The 12,355-nt window shown below is 49.3% G+C and overlaps 3 protein-coding genes across 3 annotated transcripts; 1 reads left to right on the top strand and 2 right to left on the bottom strand.

The window, feature by feature from the left end:
• Positions 1-1,769: 1,769 nt before the first annotated feature.
• On the top strand, positions 1,770-2,173 carry Asppvi_002009 (uncharacterized protein; the record flags this gene model as incomplete). The annotated part of the gene is made up of 2 exons (XM_043307542.1): positions 1,770-2,013; positions 2,097-2,173. 2 exons carry the CDS (start codon positions 1,770-1,772, stop codon positions 2,171-2,173), a joined length of 321 nt encoding a protein of 106 aa, XP_043163477.1.
• Positions 2,174-7,544: 5,371 nt separating this feature from the next.
• Asppvi_002008 (HMG-box domain-containing protein) lies at positions 7,545-9,004 on the bottom strand (the record flags this gene model as incomplete). The annotated part of the gene is made up of 3 exons (XM_043307541.1): positions 7,545-8,675; positions 8,751-8,807; positions 8,879-9,004. The coding sequence occupies 3 exons, from the start codon at positions 9,002-9,004 to the stop codon at positions 7,545-7,547; spliced, it is 1,314 nt and encodes a 437-aa protein (XP_043163476.1).
• A 2,161-nt stretch (positions 9,005-11,165) lies between these two features.
• On the bottom strand, positions 11,166-11,728 carry Asppvi_002007 (uncharacterized protein; the record flags this gene model as incomplete). Its single annotated transcript, XM_043307540.1, has 3 exons — positions 11,166-11,298; positions 11,360-11,377; positions 11,448-11,728. The coding sequence occupies 3 exons, from the start codon at positions 11,726-11,728 to the stop codon at positions 11,166-11,168; spliced, it is 432 nt and encodes a 143-aa protein (XP_043163475.1).
• Positions 11,729-12,355: the final 627 nt, after the last annotated feature.

Here is a 12,355-nt window from a genome sequence, read left to right as displayed (position 1 = left end):
TCGCGATGCGTGAAACTCTCACGGATGCTGGATGCCTCCCGCTCCCTTTCACCAAACGGTGTCGTACGTATACCGACTAGTCGATGACCAGCGTGGAAGCAGGTGCCGTTTGCAGCTTAGGAGAGGCGATGGAGCTTTCTCTAGCCGCGAACAAAATGCCGACGGCATCCAGGAAATTCCCATAAATGCAGGCTCCGTCCATTCCCGCAGCAACGACTTCAACTCATCCTGAAAAAGCGGAAAGTGCCTGTCTCAAAGTTCTTAAAAGCGTGATCCGTTCGGGTGAACAGATGTCGTTCAGGAAGCCTGACGGTCCGTTGGCTTGCACCGCCTTCCGCAGTGAACTCCCTCATGGCGGTTCCCAGCACGGCCAGTGGGGAGGAGACACTATCGTACACGCAATGTTTAAGCCTAACAATGTCAGGGTCTCGATTGTCACATGTCTGGTGTGATTGAGATCTTCTGCAGCACGGGGACCGGAGTGGTCACGCAGGAACTGATCAATATCGAGGATATCCAAGACCACGCTATCAAAGGCTGGTTATGGTACGAGAAGTGGAGACCAACAACTGTAGGGAGTGCGGCAGAAACGGGATCCAAGGTCTGGAAGCTATGGTGTGCGATTGGTGTGGAAGGCGCGCAAATCATTTAGCATCAAGAAGATTACATCAAGTTGGCCACGGCGCCAGTGAGTTCAATCGGCAGACGGTTTACAATAAAATGCTTTTTTGATTGGTGAGGGTCTCTAGTCATCTCCACGGCTGCGCCCAAATTCCTTCTCGATCCTAGACAGGCTTGGGTCAGTGGACTTTTTTATATTCACTTCAGTACAGCCTATCCCATACTAACCCGAGATGTGCCGGAGTTATATTATGACGTTCTCGGGCAGTGATAGTAAAGTTGCGGATGTAGTGAGGAACGCGGCAGAAAAGAGACGGGGGATGAACGATACCATTTGCCCGTATTCAGACTACTGATGATTGCCTCGACTCCGTGGGCCCTTCAGCACAACATATAGGGTCGTTCGCGTTACTTGGTGATGCCCGGCCTAGATCTCTGAGTGATGGCGTAGGTGAACAAGCTCCATGGAAATATGTGATGACAGGAATACCTTGAGCGTCATTTGCTTTTCGGGCCTGTCGTCGTCCAGGAGATCGATTACCTCAACTTGATAAAATGGGATAAATTGAATTAAATGGTGAAGAAACTGAGGGCATTCTGCCATCGAAAACAAATAGCAAGGCTGTCAAGAAATACTGTCCCCGCAAGTTACCCCGTCTGATCGTTAGAACATGGCATTCACACTAGCTCTCTGTCACCCCATTTGCTTCGAATTCCGAGCGCCAGAGGGACGGATTTGTCCTTCGATAAAGATGGCTGCAGAATCATCAGCAACTCTTACTGCCTGGTCAACGACTGGGCTTCATTACTCTCTTGTGCAGAGTGGGTCATTAATCAAATTGTCCATCAATTCATTGAGGGACTCTAATCTCTACGCAGCCGGCCTCCCTCATGAGAACACGTTGCATGCGATATGCCTCACGACTGTCAGGCCTATGTGGGACGGCCATGAGGACGCTAGGAGTACAGTAGCTGGTAAACGCAGTGTAGAATACATATGGACCGGGTTGAAACTCTAAGATTGCGCGGAAGAACCTTGCAATGAGACGATCTGAGAGCTGGGGTTGACAGGAGCTTTGAGGGAGACGAACGCTGACCAAGAGATTGTAATCCAGCCAGCATCCAGTGCAGCTAGGAACTGGGAAACCATGGCGAGTGGAGGCGGCGTTACCTTCCCGCTACTCGTAGTGAGAATGACGAAAAATAACCCGGTGGTGTCCAGTACTTGGACGGACCATGTAGATTATACCGCCTCCTTTGTTTGGAGATTCTTGGTCCATTCATTCTGGACGGTCAAGTCTCTCCAAGTCCTATCAGAGCGTCGATTGTCTGGCAACCGCGATACGGCGCTGGTGTTCTTTGATTTCTTTGACCAGGGTCAAAATCGACTCGGTAAGGAAGGTAGTATGGTTTTGTGAATAAGTAAGGGTCAGGAAGGTTGGGTGATTGTTTCGCCCTATTACTGACAAATACAGTTCCGGTGATTCCTCTCCTGACTGACCAGGTCAAGATGCCCGACGAGTCGGTGCAGCGGGCATTTAGCAAAGTTTGACCTGGTGAAGGTCATCACTAACGTTCCCGAAACTGGTGCCACAGGTAGCTCCTGTGGATAGGTAATATTAACCTGCCGTCTGCTCCACATCCCCACCGGGCCCTCTCTCGAATATTAACCGTCCAAAATAACTGGTCTCCGGAAGTGGCCGGTTATGCCGGTGCTCGCTGGTGGTCAGCCAGGTATACGTGCCAGGCGCTCCCACACGCATCGCTTGGGTTGCGCTTCAGCGTTATAGTACAATCTGTATGATGCGAGTTACTAACGACATAAGATGGCTTTCTGAGCAGTGCAAATATAGTTACGTCTTTCTCGGTCATGCTCTGGTAAGATGTGCCTGAATGGAACCAAGTCAAGGCCTGCTGTATCGAAATTGGCTGAATACTATCGTAGCTGCCCTTTTGGAAATGGGCAAAAAAGACTTGAGCACTGTATTATTTCCACATGGCAAGGTCGAAACATAATTTACTTGGCCTGGTACAGGATTTTAAGGATAAGGTATACAGCGTAAATGCCCGACTTGTCCTTCTTTTGACAGGAAAGACAATCGAACTGCTAGCTCACCATTTCTCTCAAAGCAAATACAGCAGTAAAGTAACACTGTGTACGAAAACGGCACTGAAGCATGCCAATAAGAATAAACTTTACTATCAGGCAGCTGAAATCACCTACAGGAGTGGGGCTCCCGCTATCCCTTTGCTCCTGTGAGTTTTCCACATTCGGAACATAATCTCGCATTTATATTGTGTAGGCCGCTCTCAGCACATTCTCAATCAATCGTTTCGTTAGCTGTGCTTAGCCGCATTTGAGCTCTTGCTCTATTACCTAAATACTGAAGCACACTCGACTTATTGGAAGGTACTAGCGCTGTGAGATTCCGCTAGGCTTGGTTACTTCTCGATAGCAGACTTCGCTATGGAAACTGTCAGAGTTGAATGAGTACTTTCTCTTTTGTCTTGGGATTGGTCCCTGAGATTAAGTAGAGCTACTTTGAGGGACGATAGATCACGCATCTCAAGTGCTAGCTGTGAAACATAAACACGGAATGCCTGTTGTCGAATAGCAAAGGCTGTATCCACGTATAGAATACACGCCAATAAAAGTTCCTGCCGCTTGGTCGAAACGAGTGGAAACATGCTGAAACTGAGACAGTATGTAACCTCAGAACTGAGCTGGTCACCGCCCATGAAAAGCTCCTTAATCAGAGAACTTACTGACCAGCACGGATTGGTTAATTTAAATATAACAATTTCTACATGGATTGATCCTGTAGCCCATCTCCCTCCACCCATTACTCCTCGACAGAGCCTCGCAGCTGGCTGATCTGGCTGACAAGGAAAGAGAAGACCTATCTAATTTTAGACCCAGCGAAATCTAGCCTCAGGCAGTAATTCCACACATTAGTTCCACCAATCCGTGAATGCCAGCTTTTAGCGCGTCGAACCCAACTACTTTGTCGAAAAGGTACGAACCGAACTGGCCTGCAACCACCAAGAAGATTAACAAAACAACAACCTTTCAATATGCACCTCGACCACAAAATCCCCTGGAACACAGTCGCCTCGCACTTCCAATACATCCACGACTGTCCTCACATCACTCCCCGCTGCACTGATCTGTTCCCTCGTGGTCTCCCGTCGCAAGCCAACGATCTCAATCTTTTCGCAGACTGTTGATCGCCACCATCCGAGATTTTTCGAACATCCAGCAACGCAGAACCCCTGATCTATCCTCCCTCACCGACTCCGACCCCCTTTTCTCCGACGATCTTCTATCTTATCCTGAGAGGAAATATGGCCTTGGCCCCATGACACAAATTCTGCCCGACACAATCCCTTGTCGCATCGCCACCAGGAGATAGTATACTGGCTGCAGCGGGCGGAATATCCTAACTCGGACGGGCCGGTATATTCTTCTAGAGATGGTGACTTGGCTGACGTAGTGAAAATGTTGATACTTATATCTGCTGAGGGTGACCAACCAGTTAGTATCGAAGCGCAGACCGCTTTATGCCGATTAGCTCGTCATCCCAAAATCCCGCTGCAGGATCTCAGGTGCCTCCATTGGGGCCACTCCTTTGGCTTCGATCATGTGGCCCATAGAGCCCTTAAGGCTTATTTGACTCTCCATATCTTTGCCGCCGTGTTTGAAAAGAGATTTCCTGAGTTTGCGAGGTCTAAGCCATTGCTTCAAGCCAGGAGCTTCGTCAGATTCATAGACAATGTCCTAGCGGATTACGACTATCCGGCTCAGAATATACTCCACCGTATATTTTGAGCATCCCTGGGGATCACGGATGATCGCACCTGGCTTCAGGGGCAGGAACAGGAAGGAGAAGGCCGGGTGGTTACAGATCCGTTGGACCAATTCTCGACCGACGAAGTTAGATCGAACATGAAGCAGTACTTGAAAACGTGTTTTGCGATCCTCTCAACCTACGACATGGTACTCAGAGAGTCCTACAGGCATACCGAAGTGGACAAAATGTGGAGTGGCGACATTCTGGTATTTGGTATATTCAGCCGCTGCAGGTTGGACACTGTTGACACCAAATTCAGCCAGTGATTGACCAGTGATCTATACACTCCCATTATCACTCATCCTATAAGTCAGTGTATATAGGATTAACCAAAGGAGTCCTTCGAGATAACGCCGTTTGATGGCGCACTGCGAACATTAAGTTCACCAATCTGGTCCCCACTCCTTCGGTCATATAATTAGGATCATTTGGAGTTTGTAAGGTTACACGGCCTCCAGAATTTCTGTCTTTTTCTACTTTGTTTTTCTCAGATGCTACTGATGGTGCTGCTTCGAATGCGAAACATGGAATATAAACAAAATAGTGTAAAATACGCGTGAAAGGCAATAGGAGAGGTTTTTTTGCCTGCATCTGATTTATAATCTCGCAACTACCACGAACCGGCGTTCTCAACCCGTTGGTAAAAGAATAATAGTCTCAGTTAACAGAAAGCATCATGATGACTTGAACTCCTGCAAGCAACCGATTCATCTGAAGTGAATGTACACCCGCTGTCTCTTTCACGTGTCGAGGAGCAACTGACGCTCTTCGTGATGTCCTGAGAGCACTCTGCTGTGAGTCAAACATCACTCGGCCTCTGATGCGGCGAAATTAGAAGAATTGCGAAGGTGATTTTATGCCATCTCTTTCAGTGGCCTTCTCTCCTTCGTTCATGTTTCAAAAATCAGTCGGTCGACCTGATTGTGACTTTACTGAGTCTTCCCGCATCCTCGCAACCACCATCAACAACAGCCCAGAGTCTCTCCGTAACGATCACAATGTCGTTGATTTGGAGAACAACGCCACTGACACAGTATAGACAGTGGGAAGATTCCTTAGGCCGAGTGGCAAATAACCTGAAATGGAGCATGAAGATAGCTATTGGATGTGATCTGTTGAGACATACGAAAAGAATAGACGCCCAATATATGTGGGACTACGCCACGCTACGTGCAGCACTCGATCTTCCAAACTGTCCGCAGCAGGATAACGCCATATACCGTTGCTAATTACAGTAATGCATCTTAATAGAAAGAGAGTTAAACCATCTGTAGATGCAGCTATCCTTTGTTGCCAAGTTTGCCCTACCAAGGTAGTCAGGGCCCATCCAAAACAAATTATAGATCTACAAAGAAGAGGAAACACTATCCAGGGAGGAATTGCTGGAGTCTGGCAATCTGTTAGATATCTCAATCACCCCCATGTTTCCTCGATGTCCCATATACTCTCCATCATAGATTGGTCATTTGCCTTCATTGTCTCCTTATATGCCTCACAGTGTGTCTAGGAGTCCCAACTGACGATACGTCATCTACTGGCCCGGATCCTGGAAGATCACCGTGCGGTGCTTGGGTGCTTGGGTGTTGTGGCGACGTCCTCAAACAGACCCACTCCACTCGCGGTCACCCAGTCGGCGCAAAGTGATGTGTTTGGATCGGCAACGGTCGCTGCTTGCCAATCATCCACGTTACCTGAGCAGGTGTCGGGCAGGGACACCTGCCCATGTGGCATGGTTAATAAATCAAGCTCTCTCTGGTTGGCATAGGAGAGAGCTCGGCTGAGAGTGTAAGACGGGGCCTTCCAGTGGTCTTTCAAAGGTGAAGTCCTGCGGCTCAGATTCTGACATAGGAGCCCGCTTAAGGGGGGTGGAAAACTCAGCTCTCCTGCTACTCAGGAGCGTAGTCTCCTCGCATAGCTACGACATAAGACTTCTCTTGTGGCTGCTCATCCCGAGAAGTTATGTAGGCAGTGTTCACGGAATACTGAGCTCTTACGGGCTCGCTGCGTAACGATAACACTTCCAGTCCCTGCGCATGGCCAGGTGGATGTAAGATACCACCAGCGTCATTCCATATCAGGTACTTGCATTGGAGCCAGTCCAACCCCAGTGGAATGCTGATAATGTCTCCATTAAGTCTGACGCTGTGGCCACTGGCATTGAGCCCCATACGGCCTGACCGATAGGCATGCAAGTACTACTGAGGGTCGTCTTGTTCGGGACATGTTCAATTCTCGCTTCCGGTCGGATTTCTGGAGAATGGTTGTCGCATCCATAGTAAATAGTGCTATCCCACTGGTCCCGCGGGGTGATGTCTGCCGGACCGGAGGTGGGTAAGACATATTTGACGCTGGTGCCCGCGGCTGTAGTAACCTCCGCTGCGTGAGCTGTTGCTCTGAGAGCTAGGTGTTGCCGGTCCGAATTTCCCCCTCCTTGGTCAGCATTGACGCGCTGAGGAGACGGGGCATTCCCGCCGGTTGTGGGAGGAGGTTATGTGACAGACTCCGATTGCCTTGAAACTGCTCTGGGCCGTGGAAAACAGCTCCTTTTCAACGAAAATTACCCGCTTGGCAACGTCCCAGAGCACTGATTAAGATGTCTACACGTCAGTGCGTTCTCTGGTATTAACCCTCTCTTGTCACCTTGTAGGTAAGTTCTGGTTGCGTAGCTTAATCCCTTGCCGGGCCTACACCCTTCCTTCCGCGCTGTCAGTGATTCGTTGTGTCGGGAGCCTGGTCCCCCTAAATGATTCTCCTACCTGGGTCATGTGGGAAGCTGCCACCCACAGCGGCAAGTCTGGACTTCTGCTCATCTTATATCGAACTTTCCCCCTACTTGGGCAGATGACAACCAGTACTGCGTTGACGCCAGTCCTATATATCCAGCAAGGATCTACTTATGGGAGAAGTCTTCACTAAAGAAACAGGCAAGAAGAGGTACGGATTCAGATAATATCACCACTAGATCGAAAGATAGAGAACATGGAAAGCAAAGATATGTTTGAGACTCTGAGGCACTAGCACATCTTCGGCGTAGAATAGAAAGTGATCAAGCAATAAGCAGGTGGAAAGCAACTATGCTGGATCAATGTACCCGTGGGAGGCATACAATCCAAACGCTTGCGCACAGCTGAGGGTGTTCAAGTCATGCGGTTCACTTGGGTAAACTGTATCAGGGGACGTGACGTACTGGACAGAGAGAGAATCCAAATTGGACTGGATATCGACCTCTTCAGATCCTGAGTCTGATGTTTGAGGTGGCAGCGGACTGTGGTCCAACATTAGTGGCTGTCCCGGGGCGGCAGTCAAAAAAGGCTGGATGTTCTGCAAGCTGGCCGGTCTGAGTGGCGCATTCTCCTCCTTAGGCTTTGTCGGATGTTGCCTGATAGAGACTTTCTGGGAACAGGAGGGCCATTCGCAGCAGGCAGGGTCACCGATATGCGATGATGGGTCCAAGATCGTGGTCCAACACGAGCTAATCCCGATGGGCAGTCCCTGTTCCGCTATGTGATATTCTGTCACGTGGCCACTAGGCCTGACATCACCTAGCGGAGCAGAGAGCCGACTGGCTTCGGAAGCCTGGCCTGGGTTGGGTAGCAGCTGGGATAAGTCCCGGGTCTTTTTCTTTGAATGTTTTCTTGGCGCCGAAGAACGCTTTCTCTGTTTATTTACCCCAAAGCGATACCCCGGGTGAAAGCGATACCCGGGGTGCGCCCTAGCATGGTTCCTTTTCTCGATCTTCGCGAGCTCCTTATACTCCGTCCTGATTTGCGGGGTTTCCATTTTCCAGCTAATTCCGGTGACGATGGACACTTTCCGGTGATCATTATGCTCGATCCAGTGCTTCGCTCGGTTGGTGTAAGCCGACCTGTACAACATGAACGAATCTATCGGCCGTGGAATCCTCCCGTCCCTTTCGGAAACCTCCTGATGACGCTCCTTATCCGGGCGTTTCACCCAAGAGTGCATGTCTCGGATGGGAATATGCATTGTCTCGGATAGTTTGCTTAGCGGACCGGGGAGATTGAAACTCTCATTCTTTGTATGGGCACGGTTGGCTTTATCTTTCCTAGCGGTTCCAATGCTGTCGCGAGCGGACGGCCGGGGAGGAGTTCGCTGCCGCCGCCGGGGCATCTGAGTTGACCAGTCCGAGACAACCTTGTCTTGAGTGACCGGACTTGCGTTCATATGGGTTGTTCCGTTAGTCTACAGATTTCAGCGTAAGCCAGATAAGTCAATTGGATTATTCCACACAAAAGGAATGAATAGAAAGCATCTCACCAGCTTTTGTAATGGCGCACATTGCGGGTGGCCGTCGACAGAGGCGCATTTCTGGGGCTATCACTCCGTCAGTGCATGAGACCTGATGCTCAGTCAGTTGCATAGGAAGCGGTACCGTCGATACCTACCTTTAACAGTTCCATATTGCCCCGACATGTTTGGTCCCAAAGGTTGCGGCGGTTCTGCCTGGAAAGATCCCAACCGTGACTGACTGGGAAAGATAGGTGCAAGGCCGGATTCACAAGCCAGGCCATCGTTTCTTCATTGGTAGCTGGGAAGCAGGAGAATATGTGTTCACCAAAAACACCTGGCCTGGAGTCAACCATGGTTGTAGTGTCTAAGGTCGCTTAGAGACTGTTGTCTAGAAAGCGGTAAAGACACTGGCAGGTATCCTTAGGCACGACGCGATTCAAAGGAGAGATAAAAAGGATTGGGAGCATAAGGGATGACCGTATATTAATGCCTTACCAGGTAACAGCATGATAATTAAGAGGGGAAACTTTGCAGTTTCATAATACTCCAGTTTGCTTGCTTCCGAGAAGGCCGCCATTAGTGGCTTCGGATGTAATAATTTTCTAAACCAGGAAAGCGAAAATATTCATCCCTATCAAGAACCCAACGAGCTATCTCCAGAACTTTACCACGATTGATGAGTAGCTCAGTCCCTTTCCTACTCCTTCGATGGTCCCTGATCAGCTGTACCCATGAACTTACAGTCTAGCGGCGCACTAATTATAAGCAAGGATAAAGGGATACGGATGCATGACAAATAAGGTGAATCACGATCGGTGTGATAGATCTCTCAAATCTGGGGATAATGTCACATAACATGTTCCAAAGCACGAGAAGCAAGCCAGCGGATCGAAGAGTGGAGAAGCCATAGTATTCTTAGTCGTTCATCGGGTCATCTGTTGACACTCCGGTCTAAAGCTAAATACTAAGCTAAATACTGCCCATAACCGCCTTGGATCGAATGGAGGCGCTTTGCCGTCACCCATGTAAGTAGACCCAGTGCCACTATGTCAGGTAACTGACGTTCCAGGCCCAGCGGCTCCAACAGTGGCGCACCTCTGGTACCCAATCCTCCGAGTGGATTTCATTAAGGTTTAATGGACCGGCCCGGCAGATCGGTAACGAATCAGGTGACGGTGTCTTTTTCCACTTAACGGACCAGATATATTCCAGAATAACGCAGTCAGAGCAGCAAAGCTTTAGATAAGGGCGAAATGTCATGGTCCGCAAAAAAAAAGAGGAGCATATATTAGAAGGGGCCTTTGACCATGGATCTGGACCGATCCCATGTCTCGAATAGAGCCGAAAACCCAAATGGTTAATGTGTGAAGCGGTGCGCTCAGACTAAGACGCGATAATTTGGAATGGCGTACCATATTACCGGGACAGGTCTGGATGGCGATATGTAATGCGACCACGATCGAGAAGTACAGGCTTTTTTTAGTGGGTGTAGTCAATGTCAGCTCTAGCACAGCTGTCGCCGCGCTACGCGCTGCGCTTTATATCAAGGAATAGGTGATTTACGCTTCCTTGGATTGGACTGTATCTGCCATCAGTCATTCTTTGTTTCTGATGAAATGGCCGAAGTGAACTAGGAGTCTACTGAGCGGTACTTTTGCCATTCCGGGGTTTGCTTTTTGGTCAGGAAGGGGAATACATGATCGTCGATCTACATACTGTATGGATCATTCAGAGTCTCAGATGCGACTTGTATATCGCAGATCATATATCCATGACGTGGAAAGCATCTGAAGTTTCATTTGCCCTAGAATCGGCATCGTAGCTCTTGGGAAAGCACTTCTGGGAGTTCTGGATCTATCGGTTTCTCCACAGCTCGATCGACGATAACAAAGGAACGAGCAGGATACGGTCACGATCTTTACCTTTTTCACTGAGCAGATCAGCCACCACCAACTTCACCAGCCAATCAAGTTCAACAGCAGCGTGACATGAGGGCAGACGGTCCCACAAGCAATCTCGGATCTGCACTTCCGTCATTAGTGGAGACGCCCTCGTTTCTGATTCGCCAGAAGGGAGTTGAGCAGGCTAGTCTCTGGGAATTCTCCCTTACCATACGGAGTATGTGCGTAAATATCAGAGTAAGGATTGCGAGCCCCGGCCCTGGACACCATGGTGGTCGCTGAGATCCCCGCCACCGTCACTTCCCCACATTTTGGGCCGCTCTGCCACGCACATTGCCCCCTCGTTTTCTAAGAAGACCTCGTCAAGTCTTGACAAGTGCTAGACGAGAAAGTCCTGCATTTCTGGTCTCTAAAAATTGCTCGAAACTCTTTAGTGACTTGACGTTATCATACACCCGGCAGAATATATTCGCTTACGACAGGAATCTTGCTGGGCGATCAAGTTCATCGATTTTGGAGAAACGCAGGATGATACAGTGTTTTAACTGCCACTGGATTCGGTACGCCTTGTGTTCTGTCCACCACGGGCTAGCAATGACTGGCGAAGCTGCTTTGTAGTCCTTTCAATGTCCTCGTTCCATTGTCTCTGTTCCTCCACAACGGTTTCCAATGCCCTTTTGATTCCATTAGTCTGAGCAAAGGTCGTCTATCGCAGAGTGGCGACGGTGCACTTACTCCACCCTCTCGGATAGTCTAGCAACATCTGTCTGTTAGCTTCGCTGCTTGATATTGTGGCAGCATATGGGGACCCATGGTACTGTACTCATTCAGGAAGGGTAAGGCCGACATTTGGGCCCCAATCCTATCTAGCCTATTGGTCGATTGGCTGGGGGAGTTCACGCTGGACCTAGCAATGTCCCACGGACCGTCATCGCATCCGGCGGGTTCGTGTGCGTCCGCGACGATAGCATGCTTGTTGCGAGGAGGAGCAGAAGTGAATTGCTGGTCGTGTCGCGAAGAGTCGCACTCTAGCGCTCTATGGAGGGCCTGCAATCGCGTGTATTGCGACGGATCTTCTTGAGTTTGAGGATGCTGCTTAGACATCTGGGACCCGAAACTTAAATCCAGGCAAATGCCCTCTCTTTCTGAGGCAGAGAAGTGAGGAGGAAGCAATAGAGGATAATATTAAAAGAAACGACGTGGTACATGCCGTTGCGGGAAACGTAGTTAAATAGTAATGGGCCGTTTAGGAAAACAATGTCCGTGAAAATAGTGACGCGTGCGGTTGACACAGAAGAGGAGGGCCCGGACACAGCAACAGTGCTGTTTCTTTGTATGATTTTGCTCTGATGTCAGGCGTTTGCACGTCCTGGACAAGACTAAGAACTTGGAAGAAGATTAGACCATTGGGAACTCAAAGCGACCCTGGGCAAACAGACTCCTGAATATTGGCAATGGGTACTCCATCCGCGAGCAGCATCCCTTATGAAATAACCTTGGTTGACAGAGCTGATGTCCAACTGGTCATGTTCGCAAAATTTTGTTTGTTAATTTTGCTCCCCTGGCACATTGTAATACCATGGTTAATGGCTTGCTCGTGATTTTTGCTTACTGCTTTATTTCACCGCTGCTTTGGCCTTGGGGTTTGGGCAGAATCAGCTACATTCTCTCGTCCAGCCCTCTCATGTGGATTGTTTATAAAAGAAAGGCGGGCCCCTAATGCAGCTAGGC

Source organism: Aspergillus pseudoviridinutans (assembly GCF_018340605.1).
Source record: "Aspergillus pseudoviridinutans IFM 55266 DNA, scaffold_11, whole genome shotgun sequence".
NCBI lineage: Eukaryota > Fungi > Ascomycota > Eurotiomycetes > Eurotiales > Aspergillaceae > Aspergillus > Aspergillus pseudoviridinutans.
Note: the sequence above shows the minus strand (reverse complement) of the source record. Positions and strands in the feature narration are given on the sequence as shown.